The 16,875-nt window shown below is 44.0% G+C and overlaps 1 protein-coding gene across 1 annotated transcript in view; it reads left to right on the forward strand.

Moving 5' to 3' along the window:
• The window catches only part of LOC140725170 (kunitz-type protease inhibitor 1-like), a 72,704-nt gene that overhangs the window by 34,071 nt on the left and 21,758 nt on the right, over nt 1-16,875 (forward strand). The window contains exons 3-5 of the mRNA XM_073040271.1: nt 1,220-1,371; nt 9,684-9,825; nt 10,815-10,985. Coding sequence (XP_072896372.1) covers nt 1,220-1,371; nt 9,684-9,825; nt 10,815-10,985 — 465 coding nt within the window. The remainder of the gene's footprint in view (nt 1-1,219; nt 1,372-9,683; nt 9,826-10,814; nt 10,986-16,875) is intronic.

Genomic DNA, 16,875 nt, shown 5'->3' on the forward strand with positions numbered 1-16,875 from the left:
AGAGAACTCCGATAATTTTCTGTTCGGGTCTGAGGATCGCCTCAGAATATCATCTGAGTATGATTTGCCTGTCTCGCCCAAAAGCAACCCCAGCAATCCTGTAGCACTCCCTCAGTACTATCATGTGAATATCAATTTGATTATGTCAACAAGTCTGATTTAAGACTTTGAACCAAGAACTTTTGACTCAAAAGTAAAAGTTCTACCAAATGAGGCAGGGTTAAAACTATTAGACCATTCAAATCAGACAACTGAGAAACTTATAATTGTTTCTGTTACGTTAACAAATAATTATTCCTTAACAATATGGGAAGAAGTCTTAGTGGTAGTGGGTGGAGTATTGGGATTAGTCCAATCTTTGGGGAATCCCAATGTTCTACCACCCTCCCACGTACTCTCTCTGTCTTTTGAAGATGAAACCTGTTCAACAGTGATGGCCAGTATGACTAATTGGCAGGAAGGGTCTTGTACTGCACAATTACACCCCTGCAATTGTTGATTCTGTGGGAACAAGTTCGATGTCCTTTGTGTGTTTACCTTTGTGCCAACTGCTTTGACACTACACAAGTTCAAGGTTCTGGGCCACGCATGGGTTTCAGTGCTGGAGTTTTTATTACGCAGCCTTTTATTTAGTTACTTTAAGGCTTTTCAGTGAAGTTCAATAGGACTGCACACACCAAGTAGAAAAGACCAGATAATGTGGGAACATAGTAATGAAAGTGTAGCAAGATCGGCTTGTAGGTTATGAAAAGAAATCCAAACTAGGATGTTCAAGGACCCAACAAATAATGCTTCACAGAAGGAGACCGTGTAAGGTTTATTTTAGTGTTGTCTGAGTAGAGGCATCGAGACAAATGAGAAGTAAGCTCGCAAGAGTATATATCCTAGTAAGACACAATAAACCTAGTCCGGACAGATTGAGGGATCATGTAATGGACAACCAGTTCTTTCGAGGCTCATTTCTTTTGTGAAGAAAGACACTCTAACCAAAAGCCCAGGTGAATATTTGAACCAATTCCCTCTTCAGACACAATATAGTATACTCTGTCGCAGGGAATGAACTATTTACCTGTCAAGAAGCTGGCATGATCGAGCATCCCCATGTCATTACTGTCATATATTGTGTCTGTATGAATATTTTAAACATTAATAAAATATGACACATTGTGTCTCTTTTACCCAGTCCTACTGATCTTCATGTTTTTAATCTCTTTTACAGGTGACAGACTTCCAGTGGCAAAAGCAGGAAGAGACCGAATTGTACAGCCAAATGAGGAAGTAACTCTAAGTGGGCTGGAGAGCAGAGATGACTATAGTATTAACAGTTTTGATTGGGAACTTATCCAGGGAGATCCTTCAGTGAAGATAACGGTAAGTGTCCAAAAAGAAGAGAAATCTCCTCAATGAATATGCATTGGTGATTTGCTGCCTGCAGACAAGGGTTTCATTGGTTTCTGTTTGAAACTGTAATGTCCAAGTGATATTGACTTCTATGTTTACCCATTAATTCTTTTCCTGCAGTTATTTCCAAAACATTTTGCATCTTATTATGCATGCAGAATTGAAGTTATCAGTTGTTTTGATGAGATAAAGACGGGAGAGAAAATGGATTGCCCTGCAGAATGAATTGAAATATTACCAGAAAGGCTTCTCTTCAACCCTGCCTCACCAAGCTCATCATTTCAATATCTTCTGCAGTCCATGCTCCTATCTTTCCCTTTGTCTCAGATGAGCCTCCAAGCATGTGACAGCTCTGATCTATCCATGGAGTCCAATAGAATTTTGCTTGAAACACTTTCTGAACCACATTGCCTCTGTTATCATTAACCAACAGTGCCAATCCTCTCCCCATTGACCTCAACCCCAATACCACACCAACCCCACAGTTTCTCCTGTATCTCTCAGCCTCTCTTGCTCACCCTAATGTCCTTCACCCTCGTAGCCCATCCCCACTGCTGCTCTGTCTGGTGTCCAAGTCATTCCCAATTGTTTTGGCATTATTTAACAATGCCATTCAAATCAGAGTAGGGTTTCAAATCCCACTCTGTCCTCATTGCCTTGATATCCAGGATAATCATTGCTGGAGTTGCTCTGACACGATCTGCTTCTAGTGTGCACCATAAACAAAATGGACTGGAATTACTTGATTCAACAACACAGCATCTCCCATACCATAACCTTGACCACCAAAGAGGACAAGGACAATGAGTTTGTGGGAGTATCACCCTCTCAGCTGCACTTTTTGGGTGGCTGGCTGGCACAGTGACACAGCCTGAAAAGCTGTTGCCTCATAGGTCTGTCATTTGGTGAAAGATTGGAGTGACTGGGCTTGTATGCACTGGAATTTAGCAGGATGAGAGGGGATCTGATTGAAACATATAAGATTATTAAGGGATTGGACAAGCTAGAGGCAGGAAACATGTTCCCGATGTTGGGGGAGTCCAGAACCAGGGGCCACAGTTTAAGAATAAGGGGTAGGCCGTTTAGAACAGAGTTGAGGAAAAACTTTCACCAGAGACTTGCGGATCTATGGAATGCTCTGCCTCAGAAGACAGTGGAGGCCAATTCTCTGGGTGCTTTCAAGAAAGAGTTAGATACAGCTCTTAAAGACAGTGGAGTCAAGGGATATGGGGAGAAGGCAGGAATGGGGTATTGATTGTGGATGATCAGCCATGATCACAGTGATTGGTGGTGCTAGCTCGAAGGGTTGAATGGCCTACTCCTGCACCTATTGTCTATTGTCCAGTGACTAGGGTTTGATCCTGACATGTGATGATGTCTCTGTGGAGTTTACATGGGTCTCCTTGCAACTGTGTATGTTTCCTCCCACATCCCAAAGGCATGCAGGTTAGTGGGTAAGTCAGTCATTGTATGTTGCCCATGGTAAAGGGTAGAATCTTGAGTGCTTGATGAGATTTGGAGAGAATTGGTCACAGGGAAAACTAGGGAAGTATGATTGCTCTGTGTCAGTATAGACTTAATAGGCTGAATGGCCTCCTCTGGTATAAGGAAATATAGAATTATGGTGCACGTAGGATTGCTCTCAAAGAGAACAGGTCAGGTTCCTAAGACCTGGATGTGCACTAACCTAAGGAATAAAGATTGACCAGTGAGCCCCTTGGATGTTGTTCCGCTATTGTTTAAGTTTGCTCTGGTCTTCTGACCAACATCCACTTTCCTGCCTGAACTCTGTGCCCAAAAGGCAGCCTTGTATGCTTAAGGGATCCTCCAGAGCCCCCAGTATATAATTTCAAAGAATTACCATACTCTGAGTCAAGAAATCTTTCCTCACTTCATTCGTAAACAAATGAGACTGTACTCCCTCCTTGGAACCATGCAGCCAAAGGACAGATTAAGCTTTGTGCCTTCCAGGATTCAGAGTGTGATGGGGTCATCACTCACTGTTCTCAACTCCAATGAACATTGGCTCAGCTTGCCTTACCTGTCCTCATGGACAATCCTCAGCCTGTGAATTGATCCAGCAAACTAATGTTTTAAGTTTTTCTTCATTGTGTATGGAGGCTAAAATTGCACCAGGTACTCAGGATCATGTCTTACCAAAGCACTGGGTAGTGATAGAAATTCAAGGTTTAAAATTGTTTAAAGCCATATCCAGTACTCAACTGTAAAGGAGAATGAACTAATTGTTACTCTGGATCCAAAGTAGCCAAAAAAAACACAATAATAAGAAAGCACGATGTGTATAAGCTATCTTGTGTACATGCACAGATTGATTGTATATCGGTAAAGTTGATGCTAGGAGCAGGAGTGTCTGTACATAAGGTGACTGTAACAGGAAATGCTAAAGAACTGGTGGGGGAGGTGTTTGTGGTAGACAGGTAGGTTAGTGGACAGAGATATTGATCAACTTTTCAGTTTGAGGAAAGTAACTGGTTTTGAGTTTGGTGGTCCTGGTGTGGAAGTTGCATAGCTGCTGGCCTGATGGGAGTGGGGCACACAGTCCTTGAGAAGGGTGGGTGGAATCCTTCATGATGTTACAGGCTCTTATCTGGCACCTTGATGGTAGGTAGGCTGAGGCCAGTGATGTGATGGGCGGTTCAGACTACCCGTTGCAGAGCCTTCCTATCCGTCGCGGTGTATTTTCCGTACCGTGCGGCGATGTAGCATGTTAGGATACTCCCCACTGCGCATTGGTAGAAGGACGCGAGTACAGCTGTGCACTGTCCAGCTTCTTCAGAGGTGTTGTTGACCTTTCCTGATCGTGCGGGATGTGTTCTGAGACCATGAGACGTGATACAGATATGCACTCCCAAGTTGGGAACTGTTTATTTTTCCACTTCTGTGCCTTTGATGTAAAAGGGTGTGTGACTGGTGCGAGTTCTCCTGAAGTCGATAACCATCTTGTTTGTCTTGTTGACAACAAGGTAGAGGTTACTTGGCACCAGGCCTCGAGCTCTTCTCTGTAAGACGTCTCATCATTGTTGATGAGCCCCACCACTGTCTTGTCACTGGTGAACTTGGCTGTGTGAGTACTCGGCTGTTAGTCCATACAGTCATGTATGAGGAGAGTGTACAGCAATGGGCTCAGCACAGAGCCCTCGAGGGGCTCCCGTGTTGAGGACGATGAGGAGAGAGGGATGGTTGTGCACTCGCACCATTATTAGGTGCCAAGAATGCTGCTGTGTTTCTGAGTTTCACTGTTTAGTAAGATTTCCTTACTCTTGTACTCCCAACACTCCTAAAATAAATGGAACACCCCGGCTTCCTTGGCTGCGCAAGTCTCGGGAAGACACCCTCAAGTCCCGCCAAACTGGTGAAATGGAGACGGCTCACCCCATCCCAAACCCCAGTTTGTGTGGATGCTGTTTAATTTGCTACCCTGTTCCAAATTAGTGCCACGAATAACAGACCGTACACTGCATATGAATAAAGGAATTATATTTATGAATCTTAACTAAACAGTTAGTAAAGAATAACAAAAAGAAAAGGCCCATTTTAATTAAAGTCAAATATGCATAAGTTGGAGTTCATCTTGAACTTCTCTGTCACTCACGCGCTGGGCCCTCGGTCAACGTGAACGCCACACCACCTTCCGAAGGTCGCTCGCAATCCGTCTCGAACAAACGGGTCTCCCACCAGATCGTATGCTACACCAGTTCTCCCCAAAGTCTTCTCTCTCCATCCCCCTCCAAACAAAAGCCCAAGACCAACCTTATTGTCCCTCACCAAGAAAACCTCCCGCTAATTGGATGGCACACATTCCACATCATCCCTTATCTTCAACAATAACCCAAGCAGGCTGAAACCAGAACAAACAGCTCTTACAGAACTGATAAGTGAAATACCTACAGCATAACAGTAAAGATGTGAACCAAACATTACATAAAGTCCAACAATTTGTCTGTATTCCTATTTGCTCACGGCCCACTGTGGTGCTGCTGGTAAACCTGAACCAAACTGCTGGAAGGAATCAGTGGGCAGGCAGGATTGGCGGAGGCCGAAGGATAGTTGATGGTTCGGGCCGAGAAACTACATCAAGACAAAGTGGAGAGGAGAGATAACCCGTACAAAAGAGAAATAAGGAACGGTTACGGCAAAGATTGGCAGGCAATAGATGCAGCCTGGTGAGGGGGAGTCGATGGGCAGATTGAGCCAGAAGCCATACACAAGATGCAGGAGGAGCTTAGTGGGCCGGGCAGCAACTGTGGGGGGAAGGAAATCATTTATATTTCAGATTGAGACCTTTTATCTGGACTATATATGGATGGTAGGGGTGGAGATAACCAGCATTTTTTTTTTAGAAAAAGTGAATGGAAGGGGTGGATCAAGAGCTGACAAGTGATAGGTGGATCCAAGTGAGGGGTATGTGATAGGTAGGTGGGAATAGCACCGAGAGCTGGATGCTACAAAGGGCTGCAGATGTTGGCGTCTGCTGGGAGAGCAGAGTGGAGCATGGGAACAGGTGAAGGGATGAAGAGAGCAGATGGGAGTAGTGGAGTGGGAACAAGTGTAAACTGTGTGTAGGTGCTGGGCAAATGGCTCAGTGAAGAGGTCGCCCAGACTCACTGATGTAGACCAGGCCACATAAGTGCATGATTCAATAAATGAGGCAAGGAGGGATATGCATGTGAATGTCTGCCTCTCAAGGGCTGTTTGGACCAACTGCAAGAGGCGTAACAACTGTCCCTACACTTCCTCCCTCAGCATCATCCTAAGATTTATGATCCTTTGAGAGAAAAAAATCCTCTACATCTTTATCTTAAGTGAACAACTCCCTACCCTGAAACTATGCCTTCTAGCTCCAGGTTCCCTTATGAGAAAAATACCCATCAGAAACTTAAATATTTCAATAACTTCATCATTCAGTGAGTGTAGATCGAACTTAGTCAGTTCTTTGTCATAAGACAATGCCTTCATGTCTGGAAGCAAACTGTGAAACTTCTTTGAATTGTCACTACAAGTGAAATTCTTAGGAAATAAGGAGACTAAAACTGCACACATTTCTTCAGATTTAACTCACCTGCACTGTATAGATGGCGTAAGAATTCCCTATATTTATTCCTCATTCCTTTTGGAAAAGGGCCACCATTCCTTTGGCCTTCCTAAATACTCGTTGTACCCACGTGCAAACCTTGTGCTTCATATAGGAAGATACAAAGATCCCAGTCTATTGCAGCCGTTTGTCATCTCTCTCCATTTTGTGACTGAAACATCGACTGCACATTTCCTTATATATGCTGCTCGACCCACTGAGTTTTTCCAGCAGGTTGTTTGTTGCTTCAAATGCTAGTACCTGCTGTCTTTTGTGTCTCCTTAACCAGTATTCTTTTGTTACGATTGTGCGAGTTGGAGCAGAAGGAGGCCGTTCAGCCCCTCAACCCTGTTCTGATATTTAATAAGATTGCGGTTGATATGACTGTGTCTTCAACACCGCATACCTGTCTATCTGTCATTTCCTTTCATCCCCTTGCCTTCCTCTGCCTTAACAATATTCAAGGACTCAATCCGCTGCTGTTTAAGGAAGTGAGTTCCAAAAACCCACAACCCTCTGAGACCTTCCTTTCAAAGTGGATAAACTCCAGTTTCCCTGGCTGTATAATATCTGCACAATTGCTTAACCAATGAGTGGTCGAATCTGCGCAGAGTTTGGGAGGAAGATGGGGAGAATTAAACTGGATTTGTGAAGGATTAGTGTACCTAACAGCTTGATGGTCATCGGTCGGCCTAAGAGCCTGCTTCTGTGTTTTGTGACTACGTCAGTCCCTGGATGTAAATGCCCCTTGTGACAAACTTAACTCTGCATGATGTGCTCTGGACATTGGTTCCCTATGTGAAGGAGACAGTCTAAATATCAGTTGATTTTGTAAACAAATTAACAGATGCTTGTGAATAAACTGCAGAGAAATTTGATTCCAGGGTTCAGATTTCTGTGTAACTTGATGGACTTTGTCTTAATTCAGCAGGAAAACAAAATCAAAGTTGGAATTCCTAGAAACCTGCTGACATCAGGTTGTGGGGAAATCATTTGTGGCGAATTGCAGCTTCGGTTCAAGATTGTTTAATGTAATTTGCAGTACGCAAATGTAAAGGAGAATGAAATAATTGTTACTCTGGATCTGATGCTGTATTTCTAAATACATAAACACAATAAGATAAAGAACACAATAACAAAAACACTATCAATATACATGCATAAGGTAGCTTATATACATAAATTGATTGTGTGTCCATAAAGTGATGCTCGGCGCATGAGTGTCTGTACATAAGATGCCTCTGACAGGAAATTATAAAGTAGTGTGGGTGGAGGTGTTAATCAGCTATACTGCTTGGGGAAAGTAACTGTTTTGAGTCTGGTGGTCTTGGCATGGAGGCTACATAGCCTCCACTCTGACGACTGTGGGACAAACAGTCCAGGAGCAGGGTAGGCGTGATCCTCCATGATGTTACTGGCCCTTTTCCAGCACCTTTCTGTACTTAAGTCCTTGATGGTGATTAGGCTGGTGCTGGAGATGTGTTGGGCAGTTTTGAATACCTGTTGTAGAGCGGCCTTGTCTGGTCCAGTTCCGTTTCCATATCATGCATGTTGTAATGCTTTTTACTACACATCTGTAGAAAGACGTGAGTATTGATGTCACAGTTCAGCTCTCATAAGCCTTCTCAGAAAGCAGAAATGTTGATGAGCTTTGCTGATTATGTAGATGTGTTCTGGGACCATGAGAGATTTTGTAAGATCTGCACTCCCTGATGCTTTAATCGGTATTCATTGGAAATGTCAGAGAGCCATAATCAAACAGAAGGATTGTTCATCATCTCTGCTCTTTGATCTGCTTGCTCACTTTTGTTATTGGCCTCACCTTGGTTGCCAGGGCAATGTCACTGAGGTGCTTTGCATAATTGCAGTGGAAGCCTATCACGTATCTAACTCTACCCTTCCCCCACTCCTCTTCCCTTGCTCCCAGGGACAGCCTGAAGAATGGAAACCTATAAAAACTTACAAGTGAAAGATGAGTCACAGGGCTCCCATGGGAGTAGGCGGCTGGTCCTGATTTGTGGTTAATGCTAGTCTTTGATTGGCACAAGAGAAACTAACCCATCCAGTTCAACCTGCATAGAATGAGTTACCTGACAACCTGTCCAGACTTGAGCTGGAGCCTGCCTGCTCTTCCAGAGAGACTGGCTAAATCGTAATAACTTGTGCTGTACTTGTCATGTTTGTCGAAGGCTTCTGTATTAACCCCACCCCAGTCAGGAGAGGCTCAGAAGGAAGTAGAGGGTCGAGCTGGAGGGGGCGGGGGAGCAAGTTTTTTTTAAACAAGAATGACCTTTTAACCAGTGAAGTATTGACAACCAGCCACATAAAAATTTGCTGCCTTTTTATGATGACAGGTTAAACCTCCACCTTGTACTAATGTGAATTTAGCTGATGCCAGCTGGGGTTTCAAGTGCTCTTGGAACCTGACAGGTCACATGAAACGGGAGTGTTCAGATTCAGATTCCGCCAGATGTCAGCTTGGAACCCATAGGCCAAATGGCGGCCTTCCTGATAAAGGTCTTCCCGAGGAGGGTATCAGACAGTCACCTGTCACTTTGGGCTCCCTGCTTCCCTCCACACTGCAGACTTGGTGCCTGCTTGCAGATTTTCATAAATAGAATGGCTGAGGTGTTTTAATTTTAAGGGAAGCTGTAACACCTCCTTTATTCTCAACCAAACACAGAACATTATGGTTATGGATCCTGCAAACCCACCTGGCTACAGATGAGCGCTACATAAAGCGCGGTTTAAAAAAACTTCATCCTTGCATCATCACATCAGACCAGCCTCTTAAAGTGAACCCTGAGTCAATGTCGGTGGTTGTGAATGGTGCACGTGTTTCCACCCATTATGTTACCCTATGGCTTTGTCGAGCCCTGGGCAGTCTAACTGATTCGGGTGATGTCTCCCAGTGCTAAATTAATCGTGCCGATTTATTGACTTGCCTCTTTGCTGCTATATTCTCCAGCACCTTTTCCAGCAAGAGTGAAGAAGCCACTGAACCATCATCTTGAATTTGCTTCAGATATAAAGGTTAAGGGAGCTTTTCATTGGTAGTCAATTCTAAGAGTGCTATACTATTCCAAGGGCTCAGAATAAATTCAAGTCATCTGTGGACTCGATGGCGCATGGCAGTACAGGAAATGCTGGTGCTTCTCAAAGGCTTCAATTCTCTGTTCTCTCTCCTCAGCGGACTAAAAATCGAGATGAAGTGGTGGTTTCGAACCTGCAGGTGGGGGATTACAACTTTCAGCTGACTGTCACAGACACGGCTGGTCAGAAGACGAGGGACAACGTGACCATAACTGTCCTCTCACCAGATCATACAGAGGGTAAGCAAGTTCTCGTGGATTCAACGAGGAGCTAGTTTGATCCTTCCAATGGCCCTTTATTGTAGAAAAGTGGAGAGTGCTAAACTTGTATGGACTCTGGTGAGACCCTAATGGAAGTACTTTGGTTCTAGTTCTGTTTGGAAAAGAGCCACAGAAACATGAGGGAAAAGATGCAAAATCGGGATGAATTTGTAAGTGGTTACATCCCACTAAAAATGGGTAGCTTTTCTCATTTTGCTTCAAAAAGGAGAACTGGGAATATGAGGACTATTCGAAGGTTAAGTCTAGAACTTGTGAAACATGTGGAAGATGGTCTGGGGGGAATGAGCAGTAGGGCAGGACCGCTTGAGGAGGCAAGGTAGAGCCATAGGAGGGGCCATGGGAGGGAATTAGTGGGAAGCAGGGCTGGGGGCAGGGCCAAGGGAGGGAGTGGGAACTTGGGAGGGATTGGGGAAAGTGATAGGATTAAGGGGGGGGTGAGGCTATGGGAGCTTAGAGGGCAGGCCAATGGGAGGATCTGGGAAGAATGACAGAGCTCTGAAAAAATGAGGGTTGCAAGAAGGGGCATGTGGAGTTTGAACAATGTAGAGCGGTGGGCCTCAAGGGCTGTGATAGTGGAAATGTAGCATTGTACTGCTTGGTGGGGCACTGGGCAGTGGAGCAGCCAAGATCAGTGAAGAAAGAGAAAATAACTATACTTTTAATAAATGCAACAGGATATTCAGGAGCAGCTACTATACCCAGAGAAAGAAGAAGTGGGTGAATTCAATACCATTGCAACTTTTAAGGGAAGATTCGATAAGCATAGGAGGTTTAAAGCATTAGAAATATATTTTCATGATTTTGATCAATGAAAAAGCATGGGAAGAGTATTGACATCCAGCCTGGGTTTCCTGGACAATATGCCCTGTTCCATCGAAACAGCTTCTAAGGAATGTGCCACTGTTCGGTCACGTTTGACCTGTGTGTCTTTCTCCACCCCACTCCAGAGTACTGCAATGTCGGTTATAAAGTGGGGCCTTGCCGTGGAGCCTTTCCTCGCTGGTATTACGATGCCAGTGTCAAGACCTGCAAGAAATTCACTTACGGTGGCTGCAAAGCCAACATGAACAACTTTGTGGACCAGAAGGAGTGCAATCAGGCCTGTGGTGGAGTCAAAGGTCAGTAGCTTATTGGGAAAGGCTCATGATTCATGTCCAAGAGTGCTATTTTTCCAGGAACTTAATTATGTACTAAGGCATATATGTCAAACTCAAGGCCCGCGGGCCGGATTAATTATCTTTGGCCCGCGAGATAATATCTAATTACTATTAAAGCTGGCCCCAGTAATCGAAGCGCCTCTGGCGTATGATATGGCTAATGCTGAGTTTATTCAGGTACCAGGTTTTCAGGGTTTTTAGTGTTTATTCGACAGCCTTGCTCGGCAGTCTTCTTCATAAGAAACGGAATTTGTAAAGTGAAACACTTTGTAGTTATAACAGAGACTGAGACACATGAGAGCAGGCTGAAAAAATGGAGGCAACGAAAGCTGCGTTCGCACGCGTCCGACTGATCCGGCCCGCATGAAGCTGCATTTTGCTCAATCCGGCCCGTGACCTAAAATGAGTTTGACACCCCTGTACTAAGGGCTAAATTTGGAATATATTTCCAAAGAAAGGCATTCCCCTGCTTGTAGTCCTCCCACCCCACCACCAACCTATACTTGAGCCACAGGACAGTATGTACAGTACTATGCAAAAGTTTTAGGCACATATATAGCTAGGTTGTTTAAGACTGTTGCACAGTACTGTAGTAATTTTATGTATTGCACTGTACTGTTGCCACAAAAAAAACCAAATTTTATGACTTGAGTGAGTGATGATAAACTTGATTTTAATACGGGTCTCTATTGTGGACTGAGAGTGGGAAGGGGGCAGTGAGAGGGGAATTATGATTAGGAAAAGGGGAATGAAGAGGGGAGGAAGCGGGAAGCACCGGAGAGACAAACCAATTGTTTGGAATCAAATTACCTTGCCTGGTGTCCACACCCATGCTATCCCCCACTCCAGCACTCCTCTGCCACCTGTCCCACACCCCTTCCACAGCACACCACCCTTGCCATTCCCGACACCCTTTGTTCCCATCAAATTTACAAATTTGCTTTCCACTCCAGGTTTGCAAATACAGCGCTGTGCAAAAGTCTAAGACGCCCTTTTTTTTTATACAGCCATCATACATATCCCCCCCCCCCCCCCCCACATGACAGGCCTCTCAATCCTGGAATTATTTGCATGAACCTTCTTTGAACCCTCTCCAATGTCAGCACATAGTTTCTTAGATAAGAGTCCCAAGTCTACTCTCAATACTCCAAGTGAGGCCTCATCAGTGCTTTATAAAGCCTCAACATTATGTCCTTGCATTTATATTCTAGTCCTCTCGGTGAATGCTAACATTACATTTGCCTTCTCGAAGAGTGTGTGTGTGTGTGTGTATATGTATGTATAAATTACATTAAAATATTGGAAAATTGGGTGTTAGCTGGCTTCCTGCAATCAGCCTCAAAGATTGGGGCATCAGCCAGGCTTTTCTGCTCCAACCCTCTCTGGAAAGAGTGTTCTTGTTGCACTTCAGGTGAGGAAGATTTAGGCTCACAATATGTGGGATTAGTTGACTGATTTTTGATGTGTACCTGTGTGTGTTCAATACTATCTCCAGCAATCAAATCGCAATAAATTAAGGACCATTTGGGAAAAAAATATATTGACTGATTAATGTTTGAATCTTATAACTAACTTTCAGTTTTCTTTTAATCACTTAAAAATTTCTTGACAGACCAACACTTCTTTTTTTTACCCCACAAGGCTAAGAGAATGCCATTAGTATTACAGTTTGTTCAGGCTTGGTGTGGGATCCCTCAGGCCAACTTGTTTGCACTCTGAGGATGTATCCTGTACAAGGCACGCCTGAAACCGTTGCAATGAAGAATGCCTGCTGTTTGTGGCTAGATTTCAAGTGGATCAGCTCACACCAGATACAGGTTAAGTGCCAAGAGTGCTTCTGGTCCAAGTCACCTGACAATATGATCATAAGATCTTATGGTACAGAATTAGGCCATTTGGCCTATTGAGTCTGCTCCACCATTTCATCATGGCTGATGCATTTCCCTCTCAGCCCAGTCTCCTGCCATCTGCCCATATCCCTTCATGCCCTAACTAATCAAGAATCTCTCAGCCTCTGCCTTAAATATACCCAATCACTTGGCCTCTATAGCCACCTGTGACAATGACTTCCACAGATTCACTACTCTCTTGCTAAAAAAATTCTTCCTCATCTCCATTCTAAATGGACACCCGTCTATTCTGAGCCTGTGTCCTCTGGTCTTAGACTCTCCCACCATAGGAAATATCCTCTCCATATGCACTCTATCGAGGCCTTTCAACATTTGATAGGTTTCAATGAGATCCTCCCCCTCATTCTTCTGAATTCTGGTAGTTACAGGCTCAGAGCCATCATATACTCCCTATATGATAAACTTCTCAATCCCAGAATTATTTTCACGAACCTTCTTTGAACCATCTCCAATGTCAGCACATAGTTTCTTAGATAAGGGGCCCAAATCTGTTCTCAATACTCCAAGTGAGGCCTCACCAGTGCCTTGTAAACCCTCAATATTACATCCTTATATATTATGTTCTCTTGAAATGAATGCTAACATTGCATTTGCCTTCCTCAACACTGACTCAACCTGCAAAATAACCTTTAGGGAATCCTGCACAAAGACTCCCACCCTTCTGCACCTCAGATTTTTGAATTTTCTCTCCACTTAGAAAATAGTCTACACTTCTATTTCTTCTGCCAAGGTCCATGACAATCCACTTTCTGACATTGTATTCCATCTGCCACTTGTTTGCTCATTCTCCTAATCTATCTAAATCCTTCTGCAGCCTCTCTACTTCCTCAATACTATAATATTACCTTCATATCATTTGCAAAATTGGCCACAATGCCATCAATTTCATCATCCAAATCCTTGACATAAAACGTGAAAAAGTGGTCCTAACTCAAACCCCTGTTGAGTACCACTAACCACTGGCAGCCAAACAGAGAAGGCTCCCTTTATTCCCACTCTTTGCCTTCTGCCAATCAGCCAATGCTCTATCCATACTAGTATCTTTCCTACAATACAGTGGGGTCTTACCTTGTTAATCAGCTTCATATGCAGCACCTTGACAAAGACAGTTTGAAAATCCAAGTTAACAACATCCACTGATTCTCCTTTGTCTATCCTGCCTGTTATTTCCTCAAATAATTCCAATGGGTTTGTCAGGCAAAGACTAACCATACTGACTCTGGCGTATTTTATCACGTGCCTCCAAGTATCTCAAAATCCCATCCTTAACAATCAACTCCAACATCTTCCCAACCACTGAAGTCAGGCTAACTGGCCTATAACTTCCTTTCTTCTGCCTCTCTCCCTTCTTGAAGAGTGGTGTGACATTCGCAATTTTATAGTTCTCTGGAACCATGCAAGAATACATTGATTCTTGAAAGATCATTACTAATGTCCCCACAATCTCTTCAGGCAGCTCTTTCAGAACCCTGGAGTGTAGACCATCTGGTCCAGGTGACTTATCTACCTTCAGACCTTTCAGTCTTCTAAGCACCTTCTCCCTGGTAATATCAAATTTACTCACTTCTGCCCCTGACAGTTTGAACTTCTGGCATACTGCTGGTGTCTTCCACAGTGAACTTGATCTGCCATTACTACCTCCTTGAGCATCATTTTCCAGCAACCTGACGTCCTCTTTTATACTTCACATATCTGAGGAAACTTTTAATATCCTCTTTAATATTATAGGCCAGCTCACCCTTGTATTCCATCTTGTCCACTTTTATGACTTTTTTTAGTATCCTGTTGGTTTTTAAAAGCTTCTCAATCCTCTAACATCCAGCTAATTGTTGCTCTGTTATATGCCCTCTCTGGCTTTAATGTTGGCTTTGACTTCTTGTCAGTCAGGTTGTCATCCTGCCTTTAGAATACTACTACTTTGGAATGTATTTATCCTATGTATGCCAGATTACTCCCAGAAACTCCAGCCATTGCTGCTCTATCATCATCCCTGCTGGTGTTCCCTTCCAATCAATTTTGGCCAACTCTTCTTTCATGCCTCTGTAATTCCCTTTACACCACTCTAATACTGCTACCTCTGATTTTATCTTCTCTTTCCCAGGTTGCAGGGAGAATTCTGTCATATTATGATCACTTGCTCCTAAGGGTTCCTTTACCATAAGCTCTCTAATCAATTCTGGTTAATTGCACCCAATCCAGAAAGGTTGATCCCCTAGTGGGCTCAACCATGAATTGCTCTAAAAAGCCATCTAGTAGGCATTCTACAAATTCCCCTGCTTGGGATCCAGCAACAACCTGATTTTCCCAATCTACCTACATATTGAAATCCCCCATGACCATCATAACATTGCCCTTTTGGCATATATTTTCAATCTCCCATTGTAATTTGTAGACCATATCTTTGCTACTGTTTAGAGGTCTATATATAGCTCCCATCAAGGTCTTTTTACCCTTGCAGTTTCTTAGTTTCACCCACACCAAGTCTATACCTGTCAATCAGATGTCACCTCTTTCGAATAACTTGATTTAATTTTTACCAACAGAGTCATGCCATCCCCTCTGGCTATCTGCCTGTCCTTTCAATATAATGTGTATTCCTGGATTTTAATCTTCTTTCAGACACAATTTGGTGATGCCCACAACTTCATACTTGCCAATCTGTAACTGTGCTACAAATTCTTCCACCTTATTCCGTATACTGTATGCATTCAAATATAATGCCTTCAGTCCTGTATTCACCCTTTTTGATTTTGTCCTCCTTTTTCATTGCAACTCATCCCACTGACTGCAATTTTGCCCTACCATCAGCCTGTCCTTTCTAGCAGTCTCACTACACACTGCTTCTGTTTGTAAACCAACTACTCCATTCTCAGCCCTATCACCCTGGTTCCCATCCCCTGCCAAATTAGTTTAAAACGCTCCCAAACAACCCAAGCAAACCTGCCCATAGGGATATTGGTCCCCTTTGGGTTCAGGTGTAACCCGTCCCTTTTGTACAGGTCGTACCTTCCCCAGAAGAGATCCCAGTGATGCAGAAACCTGAACCTTTCCCCCCAACACCAGTTCCTCAGCCACACGTTCACCTGCCAAATCATCCCATTCTTACCCTCGGTGGTGCGTGGCACAGACAGCAATCCAGAGATTACTGCCCTGGAGGTCCTGCTTTTCAGCTTTCTGTTTAGGTCCCTGAAATCTTTCTTCAGGACCTCCTCCCTTTTCCTATCTATGTCACTGGTGCCAATGTGTACAAAGAGTTCCAGCTGCTCACCCTCCCCCTTTAGAATGCTGTGGACTTGATCTGAGAGATCCCTGACTCTGGCACCTGGGAGGCAACATACCATCTGGGTATCTCTATTGCATCCACAGAATCTCATCTCTATTACTCTAATCATAGTCTCCTATCACTACTGCAGTCCTCTTCACCTCTCTTCTCTTCTCAGCCACAGCGCCAGACTCGGTGGCAGAAACCTGTCGCTGTAGCACCCCCCCTCGTAGGTCATCCTACTCAACAGTATTCAAAGGGGCATACTTCTGATTGAGGGGAACGGCCATCATCTCTACTGGTTGCACCTTTCCCTTCTTTCCCCGACAGTCACCCAGTTACCTGGCCCCTACAATCTGTGGGTGACTTCCTCCCTATCTGTCATTTCCTCAGTCTGCCGTATGAGCTGAAGGTCATCGAGCTGCAGCTCCGGTTCCTTACCACATTCCTTAAGAAGCTGCAGGTCAGTGCACATGGTCCAGATGTGGTTATCTAGGAGGCTGGAGGTCTATTATTCTGATTTCACACTTGGAACAATACACAACTCCTGGAGCTATTCGTACTGAATTAATAGTGCCCTAACCAATGAGGAATGAAGAATAAAGAAGATAAAACTTGTCCAAACCTGATGAGTTAAAGCCCCTTCAACACTGACCCACTCACACATTGCCACGCTAAC

The sequence above is a fragment of the Hemitrygon akajei genome, chromosome 3 (genome assembly GCF_048418815.1).
Source record: "Hemitrygon akajei chromosome 3, sHemAka1.3, whole genome shotgun sequence".
In the NCBI taxonomy this organism is placed as follows: Eukaryota; Metazoa; Chordata; class Chondrichthyes; order Myliobatiformes; family Dasyatidae; genus Hemitrygon; species Hemitrygon akajei.